Source organism: Macaca fascicularis, chromosome 3 (genome assembly GCF_037993035.2).
Source record: "Macaca fascicularis isolate 582-1 chromosome 3, T2T-MFA8v1.1".
Taxonomy (NCBI): Eukaryota; Metazoa; Chordata; class Mammalia; order Primates; family Cercopithecidae; genus Macaca; species Macaca fascicularis.
In genome coordinates, this window is record NC_088377.1 from 107,983,561 (window position 1) to 108,001,428 (window position 17,868).

General features: G+C 39.0%; 1 protein-coding gene across 3 annotated transcripts in view; it reads left to right on the forward strand.

The window, feature by feature from the left end:
* Nucleotides 1-17,868, forward strand: part of RAPGEF5 (Rap guanine nucleotide exchange factor 5) — a 242,475-nt gene that overhangs the window by 124,470 nt on the left and 100,137 nt on the right. For all 3 annotated transcript variants that reach the window (XR_012432604.1, XM_015447640.3, XM_065542208.1), the window contains 2 exons: nt 3,223-3,296; nt 15,558-15,683. Coding sequence is in view for 2 of the 3 variants with exons in the window: in XM_015447640.3 (XP_015303126.2) it covers nt 3,223-3,296; nt 15,558-15,683 (200 nt within the window). In the remaining variant the exon portion in view is untranslated. The remainder of the gene's footprint in view (nt 1-3,222; nt 3,297-15,557; nt 15,684-17,868) is intronic.

Genomic DNA, 17,868 nt, shown 5'->3' on the forward strand with positions numbered 1-17,868 from the left:
TACGTGCAGCTTCATAGGATAATCATAAATCCTTGTCTTGGATAAATACACTTTTGCTCCCAAGATGCATTCTTAGAAGTGTAATTGTTCATATTTCCAAGAAAATAATGTTATTTATGCTGTCTTCTCTTTGTCTTTAGGGGGTTGAGGTTGAGTCCAGCAGAACTTTGAGAGTTTGTCCATTATGCAGATTTAGCTTGCAAAGTTAGCTTTGCCAAGTCCCTTAACTTGCTTTTGTTTCTAATTCTCACCGTGTTAGTTTCGGCATAATGCTAGGCAACTGATTTTGAGGTCTTTGAAGATGTGACAATAAATGTAGCATTGTTGGGGATAAGCTAGAAATAAATACAGGACTGACACTTTATCCTAGGTTTGTTTTTATGTTCATCTATTCCTCCTTTAGTTCTATCTATATGTATTAAGGATTATTCCTAAAACTTAAAAAGTAGTGTGAGGTCAAGTGAAGTGGCTCATAGCTGTAATTTCAGCATTTTGGGAGGCCGAGACAGGAGGATCACTTGAGCCCAAGAAGTCCAGGCTGCAGTGAGGCATGATGGTGCAACCATACTCCAGCCTGGGCGACAGAGGGAGACCCTGCCTCAAAAACAATGTGTTAACTCTCAATCTGAAATTATGATTTAGTGTCCTGCATGTTCTATGTTCTAGTATAATAAGGTAAGAATAAGAAATGCCTATACCCTAGAGCATTGTTGTTTTAAAACCAAAAACATGAATTCAGTAGGCTAAAATATTCTGAAATTTAATTTTCTTCATTTTCATTGAAATTAGCACTTTAAAGAGCAAAAATTCAAATAAAGCACAAATGAAGTGCCAAAGTATGGTTGCTTTTCATGTGAAGTTATTTCGCATTAGTATATGATCAGCTTGCCCTCCAAGAAAATTACTCTGCATTCCAGGATGAGGAAAGGCTTCTTTTATTATTTCAATTGTTAAGTAGAGTTCCTTACTTCTGTAACCTATTGCATTTTTTAAGTGGAATTTAGGATGTTATTCTATGTTTTATTTTTCCCTTTATAGTCTTACCTCTAGTTTTTCAAAGAAAACACGAATGTTTTTCTTTGTTCTTAAGTTTCCTTCTAGCTGGGTAACAGTAGCAACAGGGAACCCCCTTTGAACAGGCATGAATGGAACTTTTCTCTGAAAATTAGAAGAAAAGCGTCTACCCACTTCACCTCTTCCTACCTTGCTTTTAGATGCTCAGCTGGTCAGAGTTATCCTAGTTATCCAAAGAGTGAACAGAAGAATTTCTCTCTTTTCTTCTTTCATAAATAGTTACAAAAGAAGTAGCTTATTATATAAGTAGGCATAGTCAAGCAGTGCCGTTTTGATCACTTGGGGATACATTGTTCATGCCGGTTAGCATTTGCAGAGCCCTACTGTATGCACAGCATTATAGGTAGGCTCCGTGGTGGGCACCACACAGCAGGCATGAACGGCATACAAAAGCAAAAGGTACATAAAATGATATTTTAAAAAATACAGAGCAGAGAGCACAATATTTGAAAGTACACAGGCCGAGCGAGGCGGCTCACGCCTATAATCCTAGCACTTTGGGAGGCCGAGGTGGGCAAATCACTTGAGGTCAGGAATTTGAGACCAGCCTGGCCAACATGGTGAAACCCCGTCTCTATTAAAAATACAAAAATTAGCTGAGTATGGTAGTGCACGCCTGTAATCCCAGCTACTTGGGAGGCTGAGTGAGGCAGGAGAATCGTGAGGTGGAGATTGCAGTGAGCCAAGATTGTGCCACCACACTACAGCCTGGGCAAAAAGAGTAAAGACTTTGTCTCAAAAAAAAAAAAAAAAAAAGCCACAGAATAATGCAAACTGAGTCAAAAGGTACAGTGGGTGACCTCACTGTCAGCTAGGTTGGTATGCTTTGGCCTACTTTTGATGGAAAGGGCGAAAAGGATAAATGGCATGGTGGATACAAGGAATAACTAATTAGGAGTAATCCTTGATTGCTTCTCCTTCATATCCTCTTTTTTCTCCTTCCATATTCAATTCATTGGCAAGTTGTGTCCATTTTGTCTAAAAAAATACAGCTCCAGTGTTCCACGTTTTTCCTGCTCATTGCCACTTCCCTGATCTGAGTCATTGTCATCTGCAGGCAACATTATAGCAACTAATGTCTCCCTGCTTCTGCTCTTGTTTCTCTCAAGTCTGTTCTCCACAAAGAAGCAAAAAAGAACTTTTGAAAATATACATCAAATCATGCACTTCCCAATTTAAAATTCTTTTGTGGTTCCCCATGTTCTTATGCTTAGATCTGAATTTATCGTGGTCTCTACTCTCTCCAGGCTTGTTGAATGTCACATCTCCTGTTATGGACATAATAGCTACTCCATAAATATTTGTTAAAACGGAAGAACAAATTATCTAAAGAGAAAAGTAATCCAGTCATTATGCGTGGATCAGTTATGTAAAATACATTTTGGTGTTGAATGTCAGTGTGAAATTGGACATTTGGAGGAAGCTAGAGAGTTCAGAGAAGCCCTTCAGTGATGAGCAGGAGAAGTTCAGACGCCATGAGATAAGCAATACATAAGCCAAAGTGTGGCACTTGTTGTTTTTATATTTTTTGAGACTAATTATTTTAGCATTGTGCCCAAGCTGGATTGGATTAGTGAGAGGCTGGAGTCAGGGGCTTTGTGTAAGAGGTCATTGTACCAATGAAGAAAGGGCGATAAGGGCTTGGATAGGGAGATGCTGGGAAGGGAGAGAAGGATTCAGGACTCCACAGTATGGAATTTTGTGGTAACAATGCATTGAGCAACCCAGATATAAAATACTGTGCTTCCTTTATTATATGACATTTAAACTGCCAGCCAGAAAGCCACATTAAAAAATATATATGGCTGTTCTCACATGAAATGAATAGAAATCTTCATCTTATACGCCCAACTGCCCTTTTGGTAAAGCACAATACTGATACGATGATGTCTGGATGGGTTTAGGTGAAGAACAGAATTAAGATTGAATTTTCTCACTGCCATTGATTTAATGCATGTGATAATATGCATGAGAAGTACCCAGTGCTATTAGCTAACTTCACATTTGATTAACAAAAAATAATGCCATTATTTACATTTTGTGAATCTAACATTTTTTCCCGCTAAATTGCGATCTGAAAGGAAATTATCTGAAGCATTTTTTCTTTGATAATATATTTGTTTAATAGTGTTCTTTTTTTTTTTTAAGCAATTGAACAAGATGAAGAAAACAATGATAAACATGTAGCTGTAACAGAAGCCGAAAGTGTTCCAGATTCTCAGGTATGATCAATTCTGTGACAGCCCCTCATCATACCCACGTGTGCTGAGGGTGGTGAGACAGTGCAGGTGTTCAAAACTGATATAGGTTTTACCTTTTATGTTTTGTAAATAGCCACTGGGAATAAAGTGCTCAGTTTTGATATAAAGGTATTCCACACTAAGGGTCCTAAACTGGTAATTATATTTATAATTTGATTCATGGGAGAGGGTCGGATAGACACACTTCACTTCCCAGAGAAAGCAACGGAAACGAGTGAAAGGCAGACGTTCCCCTGAAGCAGGCAGTGGAGAATGAGCCAGCTGAGAGCACCGGCCTGCCAGAGGTTCTGTGCCACCTCCCAGTAGCTAAATCATGGCATGAATATGCTTTAGGTAGTATACCTCCAAATACTATTGCACCATAAAAACTTTGGACACCCTAGTGCTGCCAGCTGTTGACCTTACACAATAGTGGAGCATTTAAAAATTCCGACTCAGCCTAGTTGACTCATCTCACTTCACCTTTAAGGTTACAAATCTGTTGATTCTGGTCAGACGTATCACATTAACTTTTTCAATAAAGGTTGCCTGGACACTAATGTTTTAACAAAGTCACATTGTTTTGCTGTGGTAATATTAAACATGCAGCAGTCCTCAAGTTCATATTAAAATTATACTGAAGGCTTCCAAGCAAACCTGTGCAGGGATTCCCCAGCTCAGTGTATTTACCACTTTCTCCAAGATTTCTTAAATTCTTAAATTACTAGTGGGACAAGGGTTTCTAAATTTAAAATATTGTTATTCTTTATTTGTTCTGAACTTATTCTATGGGTAAATGTCTGTTTGAATGCAATTTTATTTCTCAAAAGGATACACAGACCTTACTGTTCAGGATTTTGTGATTTTTATTCAGCAATGGTTATGTAACTATATCTACAGGACATACAGAGGGATGAAATCATGAAACCAGTAGATTGATAATTAGATCAGGAACAGAGTCTACGTAGGTTTGAAAGTTGAATTAAGTTCACTGGGTAGCATGACATCATTATAAGTGTTATAGGCCCAGCTGGATAGGAAGGCAGGCAGTTGTCACCTCCTCTGGTGGTATGTAAGAAAACTTGATCTGCTACCATAGTGGAAACACCAGTTTTATTGGTTTAATTCTACAGGCCCATCTATAGAAATTCCCTGGATGGAATAAGTAGTTCAAATCATGCGAGGTGAACTTAAAGAAAACTTAGAATTTTGCCATCAGATATGTACGCAGAATTAGAAATAAAAATGTATGCTTATTGGTGTGTACATATGTGTGTAATTTATATGTACAATTTATTTGATGTATATACATATAATGGCTTGAGCACCTATTTGCCAGGCCCTTCACAGTATTTCAAATTACTTCAATCTTCATTCCAGAGCATATTTTAAGCAACTTAAGTGGATTCTGTTTCCTTCTTCCCCATACATGATGAAATATGTTACCGTGGGAAATGTACCTCTAGGCTGCTGAAAACTTGGGGTCTATAGAGGGTTAAGATGGTCACTAAGCCCAGAGAGACTTGGCCTTGTTGTACACAGGCTTCCCATCTACCAGAGATCTCTCATATGTTGGCTGCTTTTTTCTTACTAAAAATACCTTTTCTGCTTAGGAAACTCCCTGTTTTAATGCTGTCACATGTGGGTGGAGTGAAGAGAGCATTTAGAGTTGGGTTGACATCCCAGCCTTTCTTCCTTAAGGGATGTTCCTTAGTGGCTGTAAACCTGGAAGATCCTGTAGGGCACCTAAGTCTTTGTCCCCATGGTGTCCCCACTATGCTAGGCAGTACCTAGCATGCATGGTTTTCATCTCTGCAAAATGGAGATATTATAAGCATCTCATGAGGTTGAAATGAAGCAACATAAAGGGCTTCCGGCAATCCTGGCACATAGGAGAGTTTCAATAAATGTTGGGCAGCATACTGTAAAGACGAGGGGCGCTGCCTCTGGGGCCACACTGCCTGGGTTCTTTTCCTGACTCTGGCACGGTAACCTTGGGGGAGTAACAGGCGCGGTGGCTCACACCTGTAATCCCAGCACTTTGGGAGGCCAAGGCGGGTGGATCATGAAGTCAGGAGTTTGAGACTAGCCTGTACAACATGATGAAACCCTGTCTCTACTAAAAAAAAAAAAAAAAAAAAAAAATTACCTGGGCGTGGTAGCAGGCACCTATAATCCCAGTTACTAGGGAGACTGAAGCAGGAGAATCATTTGAATCCGGGAGGCGGAGGTTTCAGTGAGCCGAAATTGTGCCATTGCCCTCCAGCCTGGGTGACAGGGCGAGACTCCATCTCAAAAAAAAAAAAAAAAAAACAAAAAAACCTTGGGCGAGTTAACTTTCTTGTGCTCCTATCCTCCTTTTCTGTAATAATACTGGGAGCAGTATTATTACACTTAATAATAACATTTGGGCAGCACTTCGTATATATTAGACCCTCTAAGGCTCTTTGTTTTTATTAATGTATTTATACCTCACAGCAAACCCTCCAGGATAGGTAGTTTAATTACCACCACTTTATAGATGTGCCAGTAAGGGATGGGGTCAGGTCTCAAACCAGGGCAGTCTGGTTCTGATGTCTTTTGCTTTAAACAGCTGTGCAAACTGCCTTTCTAACCTCTGTAAAATGGAAATAATTGTTAGATTGTGCTGAAGATTGAACGACTACATGTGAAGCAGTTAGAACAGCGCCTGACACACAGTAAGCACCCAACAAAGTCAGCCTCTGTCAGTTATTGTCACTCGGACCATCTATCTCATTGCTTTTTGGTTGGAAGTTCTTGTACCTTTGGTTGGAATATTTAAAGTATCTAACTGGGCCAAGCTGCAGCATTACTCTCTGCCAGATGGTATCTTCACAGACACAAAATATTCTAGTCCCTTCACTCTATTATAGGATAAAAGGATTTAAGAATCTTTGTCAAAATGTACTGAAAATTTGCCTGGTTCTAGCTTTTAAGAATTCTAGTGAGATCTTTAATTAGTTATTAATTGATTGATGATTGATTGAGACAAGGTCTCACTCTGTCACCCAGGCTGGAGTGCAGTGGCATGATCACGGCTCACTGCAGCCTCAACCTCCTGGGCTCAAGTGATCCTCCCACCTCAGCCTCTTGAGTAGCTGGAACGACAGGTGCACACCACTACATCTGGCTAATTTTTTGTATTTTTTGTAAAGACAGGGTTTTGCTATGTTGCCCAGGCTGACCTCAAACTCCTGGGCTCAAGCAGTCTGCCCACCTCAGCCTCCCAAGGTACTGAGATTACAGACGTCAGCCACCACACTTGGCCTTGTGTTGAACTTTGGAAATTCTTGCTTTGTTCCATTAGCCATTGGCCACTGGATTCAGTGACTGTTTTCATTGTCTCCTATCCTCCATTTGAATCAATCATTCTATTATTAAGTGATAATTAATTATACAAATTAACTGCTAAATATTTGGTAACTAATTTATCAGTAGACTATAACTTTTAAAAATATGTATACTAAAGAACTTATTTAAGACTGTCAAAGAAAATTGATTATCCTGTTAAATCTTTTATGTTTGATATTATTTGAGTTTGCTTATTCTCTTTTTTAACTTTTTAATTATTTTTTAAACTTTGCTACCCTGCTTACCAGTGTGGTTAAGAATGTATACACAAGTCTGAGCTGTAATTTCTCTTAGGTCAAAATAAGAGAAAATATTGGTGGCCTCCCTACTTTAGTCTGAACGTTAAAGGAATCAAGTATGTGAAAGGAATGAACCCCTTACTTTATCAATTATCTAAATTTATAATACTATATATTATATAAATTTATAACGCTATATTTTGATTTTAATCAGAAGGGATAATTTTCTAAATATGAAAGATTAAGAAAGTACTTGAGGGGAAGAACAGCATAAATTTCACGTTAGTGTGGTTTCTGTCTTATTCCTGGCTCTCAGCATGCTCTGGCAGGATGCAGCATTACACAGTATTTCTATAGGATGGGTCTGTCCATTCTATACAAAGGTGATGTTTTAACACAAGGAATTCCACAAAGGAGTAGGGCCAGAGAAACTGAACGTCCATTGCCTTGCCTGGACAGTGAAGGGCTAGGAATTATGAAATGATTTCTAAATCTCCATCATGCCCCAGCATGGTGTTTGAGGCCCATACCAGTGACTCCCTAGGGATTCCTCACCTGCCTTGACCATCACACTTTCAGTTAGGTACATTTCTCACTGTGGATGCTTCGTAGTTCTTTTCCCAATTCTCAAGGGGCATATTCTTCTATCTGTAACAGGGAGAGCTTTCTCATAGTCTAACTTTTTTCTCTGAAGAAATTTGAGAAAATGAATATTTGTAGCCCTAAAATTACTATTTTTTGACTATGAACTGTCTTCTGAATTTTCCTGGAAAAGAATTCTTAATATTTTCTGTTTTGCAAATAAGTTGCATATGGCCGAGCATGGTGGCTCACGCCTGTAATCCCAGCACTTTGGGAGGCAGAGGCAGGTGGATCGCAAGGTCAGGAGATCGAGACCATCCTGGCAAACACTGTAAAACCCCGTCTCTACTAAAAATACAAAAAAATTAGCCAGGCATGGTGGTGGGCGCCTGGAGTCCCAGCTACTCGGGAGGCTGAGGCAGGAGGATGGCATGAACCTGGGAGGTGGAGCTTGCAATGAGTGGAGATTGCGCCACTACATTCCAGCCTGGGCGACAGAGCGAGACTCTATCTCAAAAAAAAAAAAAAAAAAAAGAAAAAGAAAAGAAATAAAGAAAATAAGATGCATACAATAGAATAATATATCACCTAAGCTCATCAGTGTTTTATTCTGTCATTTATATTTCTGTTTAAAATGCAAAAAAATTATATGAACTTCTAGGCTTAATTTTTAATGAAATTAAGATATTATGTAGTAATCAATAAGAATTTATCTGAACACCCTGAATTTGAACTGAATAGCATTCTATTATTGCAGAAGTGCTTTCATGAAAGGTGGACTCTTTCTTTCTGGTTTCCCTGACCTTGATAAGCAATTTTTGCACGATGTTTTACCCAGGTGTTTTAGAAAAAGTGGTTGTTAAAGTTAAGATAATGCAGAGAATGTTTTAATATAAAGAACTGTGCTTTTGTCCCAGTAAGACGCTCATTTATCATCCATGTGACTTTTCCCACGGGAATCTTGTCCACGCTTCATTCTGCCATTGAGGGGATGGACCCAACATTTTTATGACTCCATTTATAAAGGAAACAGGCTTTTCATTTACATTCGTAACATTTCTCTTCTCAAAGACTGAAAATCCTATGAATAGCTTTAATTATACATTATGGAGACTTTTTTCAAAACAGACCTTGAAATAAAGCTCTTAAATAACTCTTCTGACAGTTATACATTAATCTTTTATTTTTTTTCTGGCTTAGCAGTGTTAGGTAAATTGTTTATAATTAATTTTACATAGAGAAATTCAATAGACCAGGGATGTGAAAGTTTAGATCAAGGACCGTTAGTTATCTTGCTTCTCCTGCCATAACAAAGCTCCCACAATATATTAATAAATTCATGGATTTCTTGAATTAAATCACTAAATTATAGAGCTCTGAAAGGGACCCTGAGGAACATCTAGTTTGGCATGATGCTTCCACATGGCACTGCCTTATAAATCATCTGGGATACGTGGGCTTAAAGTCTTCCGGTGAATGAAGAAGCATTCATAACTTCCTTGAAAGTCTTTTTTGATAGTTGTTATGTAAGGAATGCTATAGAATTGATTACCTTGTGAAACTGCATCTAGAAGTTATTTGGAAACCAGAAAATCAAAACAGCAATATTCTTAATTATAAGATGTGGAATTAAAGAAATAAGTTAGTCTGAAGCCCATTTTAAAAAGTAAGAGCATTTTGCCTTTAAAGTACATATTTGCTTCGTGGGCCCAAGTATCTGGTTGTATGAAAATGTTTCCTCCTGAAAGGAAAGTTCATTTTATTTACATATTATTACTATTTTTAGAGAGAGACAGAGTCTCACTCTTTTGCCCAGGCTGGAGTGCATTGGTGTGATCATAGCTCACTGCAGCCTCTAACTCCTGGGCTCAAGCAATCCTCCCGCTTTGGCCTCCCAAAACACAGGGATTATAAGCATGTGCCACTGCACTTGGCTGAGAGAAAAGTTTATATTTAGGATTCTAATCATATGTGAAAAATGTTTAGAGTTCCTTGAAAAATCATGTTCATACAGAAATCCAAAAAATAGTGAAGACCTCTTAAATTTCCTCTATTTAATTTCAGCCTTTTATTGATGATGCTGTAATCAGCTGATTTAAAAAAACAAAACAAAACACTGTATTTGGGACCTACAGCTAGAAGGACAGACTTTGTCTCCAGATTGAGTCTGTGGGAGCTTAACTGAGTTGCTTTGGAGCCAGTGCTGGTGAAAGGAGGGAACAGGCTCCCCGTGGTGATGAGTTAGTTATAGCTGTTCAGTACTCTCAACTGTGTCCCACCACTGCCTGGGTCTCCATTCACCACATGCTGTTTTTCGTATGGGAGGGCCATACTGGGGAGCAGAGCAAGATCAGGGCTAAATCCATCACACCACTGATTAAATCACAGAACAGGTTTCCAGGTTGGCATTTTGGAGGGTCGTTAGCGTCCTCCCTCCACCGCCAGGACAGTATAGTAAATACTGTGCAGGTGAAATGGAAGGAGAGAGAAGAAATCCTCGCTGGCTGATGTACATGAATTTTTTAGATAATAGTAATGTATTTAAGTGTCAAAACATTTAAAGAATGTTTATTTGTAAGTAGAAATTGCCCCAATTTCCCTGCCTTCATAGTTATTTTATAATACCTTTGAAACTTTTTTACCCTCCTTAGTGTAGATTAAAAGAGCATCATAATGATAGGCCCATATATTTACCATTGTCTCAGATTATGGACTGCATTAAAATCCTGACAAACAGAAATCTGCCCTAAGGAGGATGGCTAGGAGCATAAAAGGATCTAAAAATAAAATCAAGTGGGCCTTTAGTAGTGCTTGGCAGTCTTTATTCTACTTCCCTTGCCCAGTTTCCCCTTCTCTTAGGCCAGGAGTTGACAAACCACAGCCTACTGCTTGTTTTTATAAATAAAATGTCATTGGAGTGTAGCTGTGCTCATTCATTTATGTATTATCTCTTGGAGAATTGGGCAGTTGCAACAGAGACCCCATGACCTACAAAGCCTAGAATATTTACTGTCTGGTCCTTTACACAGTGGTTTCCCAGTGCTTGTAACCTAAATGACTATTAACGTGCCTTCTTTTCTTATGCCTCCAGCAGCATCTCCCCACAATTTCTTTTTTTCAGATAATAACTTGCTTCTTATTTTTCTGGGAAATAAAAGCCTTCAGAAAGGAATTTCTGCATGTCCCTACCACCAGATATGCCAGCGTACCTGCATATTTACCCCTGTTTTTCACTGTCTCTCCTGTTTCACTGGATGAAATATTTATATTCATATTTCTTTCTGAGAGTAGATCTTTATCTTCTCTTTCCTACTCAAGAACCTTACTCTTGAAAATGCCCCCTTCTCCCTCCTGCATCATCAAATTTTGCTCTCTACTGGAATTCTAATAAAGGTAAACATCCCGGAATAGCCCTTATGTTAAAGCAAATAAGCAAGCGAAACTCTCTTCAAGGACGGTTTTCAGCTAGTGCCTCATTTCTTGTCACAAATCTCTTTGGAAGAATTGTGTCCTATTTACTGTTGAACCCATGCTAATAAAGCTTTTGTCGCTATCAGTTCAAACAGAAATTGCTCCACTCAAAGTTACCAATTACTTTTGTCAAATTCAGCATCGGTTATTTTGGGCCCATCTTGTTTGACGTTTCAGCAACATTTGATAGAGTTTTTCATTCCTTCCTCCTTGAAACAGCTTCACTACTCTCCAGATTCTCTTCTTGGAGCCACTCCTCCTCAGTCTCCTTTTCTGATTGATTACTCCTCATCTTCCCAGTATCGAAACACTAGACTCCTGGATTTATACCATTCCTGGATTTACACCATTCCATTGGTAAAACCAGAGGAATACCATCTGTACTCCGATGACTCTGGAATTTGTATCTTCAGCCTGGACTTCCCCTGAACCTCCAGTCTTCCAACCCAGCAATTCCACTTGGATGTCAAATAGCCATTTTCCTTCCCAGACCAACCCCTGCATCCCCCATGACAACTCCATCCTTCCAGTTACTCCGGCCAAATATTTTGGAGACTCCCAAACAGCAAAATCTGCTGGCTCTACCTTTGAAATATCTCCAGTGGTTAGAACCACATGTACCATCTTCACCACTAGCACAAGTTCCAAGCCATGTCTTATGTGAAAACCAGGCTCCTAACTGGTCTTTTAGCATCAACTAGTTCCCCCAGTCCAACCGAGGACACACAATGATCCTGCTACAATGTCAATCATATTTTGCCAATTCTCTGTTCAAAACCTTCCAAAGTTCTGTCTTATTCAGAAAAAGAATCCAAACCCCTTATACAGCCTATAAGGAAATTGTGTGTTGGGCTCCTGCATTACCTCTCGACCAGTGCCACCAGTCTACTGCTTACAGCTCTCTTCTAGCCCTGCTGCTGTCTCTGCCTATCCTTGAGCGTGCCAACACACTTGAGCATTAGGTCCCTTGTACTTGCTGTTCCTCTGCCCGAAACACACTTCCTTCTGGATATGCACATCACCTCTTCCTCATTTCCTTTAGGTTACCATTCAGATGTCATTTTACTAGAAAACCCTTCCTTGACATTTTTATCTTAATAATGCCTTCAATTATTTCTCTGTCCCCTTACCCTACTTCATTGTTTTTTCTGTCATATATTACCACGCGATATTTCCTATTGGTATGTTACATTATGAATGTATGCTCCATGATGTAAGGAACTTTATTTTTGTTTTTGTTTTGAGACAGACTCTTGCTCTGTCGTCCAGTGCAGTGGTGTGATCTTGGCTCACTGCAACCTCTACCTCTGGGTTCAAGCAATTCTCCTGCCTCAGCCCCCCTAGTAGCTGGGATTACAGGTGCACACCACCAAGCCTGCCTAATTTTTTGAATTTTTAGTAGAGATGGGGTTTCACCATGTTGGCCAGGCTGTTCTCGAACTCCTGACCTCAGGTGATCCACCCTCCTCAGCCTCCCAAAGTGCTGGGATCACAGGCATGAGCCACCATGCCCAGCCAGAACTTTGTTTTTTTGTGTGTGTTCACTACCATATTCTCAGACTTATAGTAGGTTCTGGCTCAAATAAATCCTTTACTCTGTTGAGTGAATGAATGAATAAAATAATTTAGGGAACTAGGGATATTGTGTTAGTCTGCTCTCTTGCTGCTAATAAAGACATACCTGAGATTGGGTAATTTATAAAGGAAAGAGGTTTAATTGACTCATAGTTCAGCATGGCTGGGGAGGCCTTACAATCATGGCAAAAGGCGAAGGAAGATCAAAGGCATGTCTTACATGGTGGCAGGCAAGAGAGCTTGTGCAGGGGAGATCCCCTTCATAAAACCATCAGACCTCATGGGACTTACTCACTACCACGAGAACAGCACTGGAAAATCCTGCCCCTATGATTAAATTACCTGTTTCTGGTTCCTCCCACAGCATGTGGGGATTATGGGAACTACAATTCAAGATGATATTTGGGAGGGGGACACTGCCAAACCACATCAGATATATATCTGGAGAATATTAAAATGAGAATATTATAAATGTTTGTTATCGGGAGAACCCACTCCCGATGTTTAACGTGAGTTCTTTTCTATTTCCTAAGTGTCTCGGCTGGGTTGAGAAATAAAGGGAAAGACCACAAGAGAGAGAGATTTAAAGCTGGGTGTCCACTGGAGACATGACATGTCGGCAGGATCCTTGATGTTCCCCGAGCTGTAAAACCAGCAAATTGTTATTAGTGATTTTCCAAAGGGGAGGGAGGGCACGAATAGGGTGTGGGTCACAGAGATCACACACTTTGCAAGGTGATAAAATATCACAAAGCAAATGGAGGCAGGGTGAGATCACAGGACCACTGGATGAGGTGAAATTAAAATTGCTAATGAAGTTTCGGGGCATGCATTTTCATTGATAACATCTTATCAGGAAATAGAGTTTGAGAGCAGATAACCTGTCTGACCACAATTTATTAGGTGGGAATTTTCCTCATCCCAATAAGCCTGGGAGCACTATGGGAGACCAGGGCTGATTTCATCCCTTCGGCTTCAACCATAAAAGACAAGACACCTTAAAAAGGGGCCATCTATAAACCTACCTTCAAGGCGCATTGTCTTTCTCCGGGATGTTCCTTGCTGAGAAAAAGAATTCAGCGATATTTCTCCTATTTGCTTATGAAAGAGGAGAAATATAGCTCTGTTCTGTCTGGCTCACCAGCGGCCAGTTCGGTTACCTCTCTTGTTCCCTGAACATCCCTGTTATCCTGTTCTTTTTTTTTTTTTTCACGATGCCCAGATTTCATGTTGTTCAAACACCAGTGCTCTGCAAACAATTTGTGCAGTTGATACAATCACAGGGTCCTGAGGGGACATTCATCCTCCTCAGTTTACAAAGAAGATGATGGGATTAAGAGATTAAAGTAAAGACAGGCATAGGAAATCACAAGGATATTCATTGGGGAAGTGATAGGTGTCCATGAAATCTTCACAATTTATGTTCAGAGATTACAGTAAAGACAGGTGTAAGAAATTATAAAAGTATTAATTTGGGGAACTAATAGATGTCCATGAAATCTTCACAATTTATGTTCTTCTGCCGCGGCTTCAGTCGGTCCCTCTGTTCGGGGTCCCTGACTTCCCGCAATAGTTTGTATTTAAATATTTGAAAGATTGTCACATTGTATAAAGAATAGGCCTAGTTTCCATTGCTTTAAAAGGCAAAACTAGTCCTCACGGATTGAAGTTAAATGGTTTCAGTTTTGTCTAGTGTGATAAGAATAAGGGACTTTCCAACAATCCTGGCTATCCAACAGAGTACAGACTGTCTTAAGATAAACTTAGGTCCCTGTCCAAGGAAACTTTAGAAAGGAACTGAAAAGCCACTTGTGAGGATGTTGTAAAAATCTCTGACTTTGGTGGAGGAATTCCAGTTGCTGTCCTCTAGGAGTCTGTGATGTGGGCCACTTCAGAAATTTTTTGTTTATTTCCTTCCTAGTTGGACGAACTGCTAGTTAAAGAGATACCATAGCCCCTGGGAATAAAGAGTTAGTCATTGCTTTGCAGGGATGGTTCCATTTCTCTGCTGCCCACTCAACAACATGCGTATCTTTAGCACAAACCATTAAGATCATGAAGTTTGGATTCTTCGCCGGCCCCTTTGCTGTATTTGGTCATGTTATGGAGTATATTCAAATCCTGTAGGTTATGTTGAGGAAAACGGATTCCATAGTTTTGACTGCTCCTGCCAAGTATAACTTTGGATTTCTTTATTAGATCATGTCTTGGTATGTCAGTATGAACCATTTTGGAAAGAATTTGAGCAGAAACACTTCATAATTAGTGTGTTAGAATGAACTTTCTTCTTTTTCCTATTTCAAAGTCTTAGATTCACCTCCCTCCTCCTATTATTATTTAGGCACTTTGACCTAATGTAAAATATGATGTTTTATGGATCATTTCCAAACCCCAAGGAAGGAAATTTCGAGCTTTCTTTTTCCAATCCCTTATTTTTAGCAAAATATTTCACCATCTTTTATGCACTATTAGTGGTATTTTACTGATGCCCCATAGTAATTTTCCAATTGTGAAAAAATTTATCTTGTGATCTTCTTGTTAAGGGTTTATTTACATATGGAATAATTTGTTGTGAGGCTAAAGAATTGGGGTGTTGTATACTGTTATTTTTAGGGCTCTGTATCACTTCTCCCTTTCACCAGTGTGGTTCCTGGCTAACTTTCCCATGAGTTTTTAACCTCTTGCTAGGCTTTGCTTATGTAACAGGAAACAGGCTGTCAGGAACAAACAAACAGGAGCCTATCAGGCGCACACTTAGTAGCAAATGATTTAGTTTGCTCTTAAAGTAGAGTGATATGCAGACTCAACTTTAAGTCTTTTGGCATGGTGCTCCTAGATTATAATAATGTAACTTCAGTTTTTGAAAGGCAAAATATTTTCCCAAGACCATGATTTAATCCAGGCAGTGGAAAAGATGAGCTTATTATAAGGTGAACTTTGCGGTGGTGTCATGTCCTGGGACTGTGGTTTTAAGTATATCTTCGCTTTTTCTCCAACTCTTAAGGCAGGGGTGATGTGCAAGCTTCAAGAAAGAGATGAAATCGGACGAATTGAACTAGTTCAGAAGCTGGCAAGAGAAAACTATCAGTTTTTGCAGACGGACAAAAAAGAACAGGAGAAGTCTGAACACGTAAGCCTTTTGCCTCTTGGGGATGCAGGTTTGAAGGGGTGGAAAATGTTTCTGCCTGATTGCATGTTTGAACGAAAGACTATTTAATTTTAAATTCTTTAGGTTTTGGGGTTTTTTTTCCCCCCAAGAGCATCCTCCTTAGTAAAAATGACGGCGCTCATAGTTCTAAGCAAGTGGCTTATGACACTGGATTTATAAGAGACTCTTCTCATAAGTAAATTATGTAGAAATATGAGAATGCATTTAAGCAAATATGAATCCTTATCTGTTTATGATCCTGCTTGGGTGGCTTTCAAGTTTGATTTTGGAAGTTTTGCCTTATCGTATAGTTTGTAGAATATGAATTTTGAAAAAACATTTCAACATATTTTTATGTTTAGTACAGAGGTGGATCTAGTTGCCAAATGAATGTGTCCTAAGTCACTAGAAATAGATAAAAACACAAAAACAGATTATAGATGCTCTCACCAAGTGGGAGGGTCAGAAGGGAGTTTTCCCAGTATCTTATGAAGGCTTGTGTTCCAACAAGAGTTATATTGTTTGAATACAGTTAAAACTGGAGGAAAGGGACGTTCTGCTTGGTCTTCCTGAAAGCAGTTATTCAGATTGAGCCTTAGAACTGAGAATGCTGCCGTCATGCTGAGAAGACAATGGGACCACTTTCTTGTGCCACACATTGTTATCTGTTGACTTGGTTGTTGTTGGTTGTAAGACTTCACTCTCAGTGCTGCACTATCCAGGATTGCTCATGAAGGGGAACATTCCTCTGTGCTTATACGTGTGTCATTCTCTGACTTTTATTTTTCCTTGAGATTTTATTTCAGCCCTTTCCAGGGGGGAAAACATTGCTTCATGCTTCTGCTCCAAGTCTATTAATACAAATGGCAGGGTTTTACTGAGAAGGAGAGGAGGTAAGATGCTCAAGGCTGGCTGGCTGCTTAATTTAATAACACAGCACTTCTCTAACAGTGAGACGTCGAATTGTAAGAGTTGGTGTCTCAAGAAAGAGAATAATTAGGCAGTTTCAAAGCCTTGTGATTGAACTGTTTCAGAGGTGACTATTGACTTTAAGTGTGGATGTAGGTCTCAGGCAACCTTCACTTTGCTTGGAACTATTGAAAAATTTAGCACCTTTTTCAAGTTGTTAAAAGCACCCTGAAGTTTGACTGTATCATAGACTGACTCCTAACCTCTGCTGTGTCCTTAGGATATTTGAATATCCTAGTGTGCAGCTTAAATTTTTCAAAAAATTCCCTTTTGATTCATTTTAATTAGATGAGCAACAGTTTTCATATGCCATATTTTATTGATTTCAAGATGCACATTTTCCCCGCAGTAGTCTTAACAATCGATGATATGAAAACATGTCATAGTTTAATTGTAAGCATTTCTCTTTCCTTATAGTTCTTAAAATGAATGCTGTATCTTACAACTGATTGCAAATTAGGTGCAGTAAACCAGTAACAACTTCAGGTATGGTAAGATCTTTCAAAAATCAAAGAGTAGAACAGTAGGGTACCACTTCACCAAAGTTAGAAATCATAAGCTTTAGGCTCATGATTAAGGCTTATGACAAAACAACTTTGCACTTATTAAAAAGATACCTGTGTGTTGTCTTTGTTGTATATTTAGTTCAGTCCAGAATATCATAAGTAGTCACAGCCAATGAGATTATAATACTCTTCAAATCTGTAACTATAGAAATCTACACTTGGGGCTGATAATTGTGAAGGCTTTTAACATGAGGCAGAAATTTAGTGATTGAAGATTTGCAGCTTTGCTATGGTTATATGCTCTGTAACCTTTAAACCTTCACTTCATTTGTAAAATAGAACACTAACATTTTTTACTTCTTGCGTGACTGTTATATAATGGGTGCATTAACAACTCTGAAATGTTTTTGTTTCTGAGACGAAAGATGCTATGTAATATTGGAATTACAACTTTTTCTATATAGATGTTCCTGTGAAACTTAAAATAAGGAAAGGAATATTAGGGATCTTTCTTTCTAGTGATAAATATAAACGAAGCCATTCTGTCATCTCCCTTCTGCAGGATGACACCAGTGGAATCTCTCAACTCTCCAAACTGATATTGATGTAGCACTCCTCTAAATGAATTTATTAGGAATAAAAACCACCTGCTAATTCACTTCAATCTTATGTCTGGGGCATTTGATGTGCCT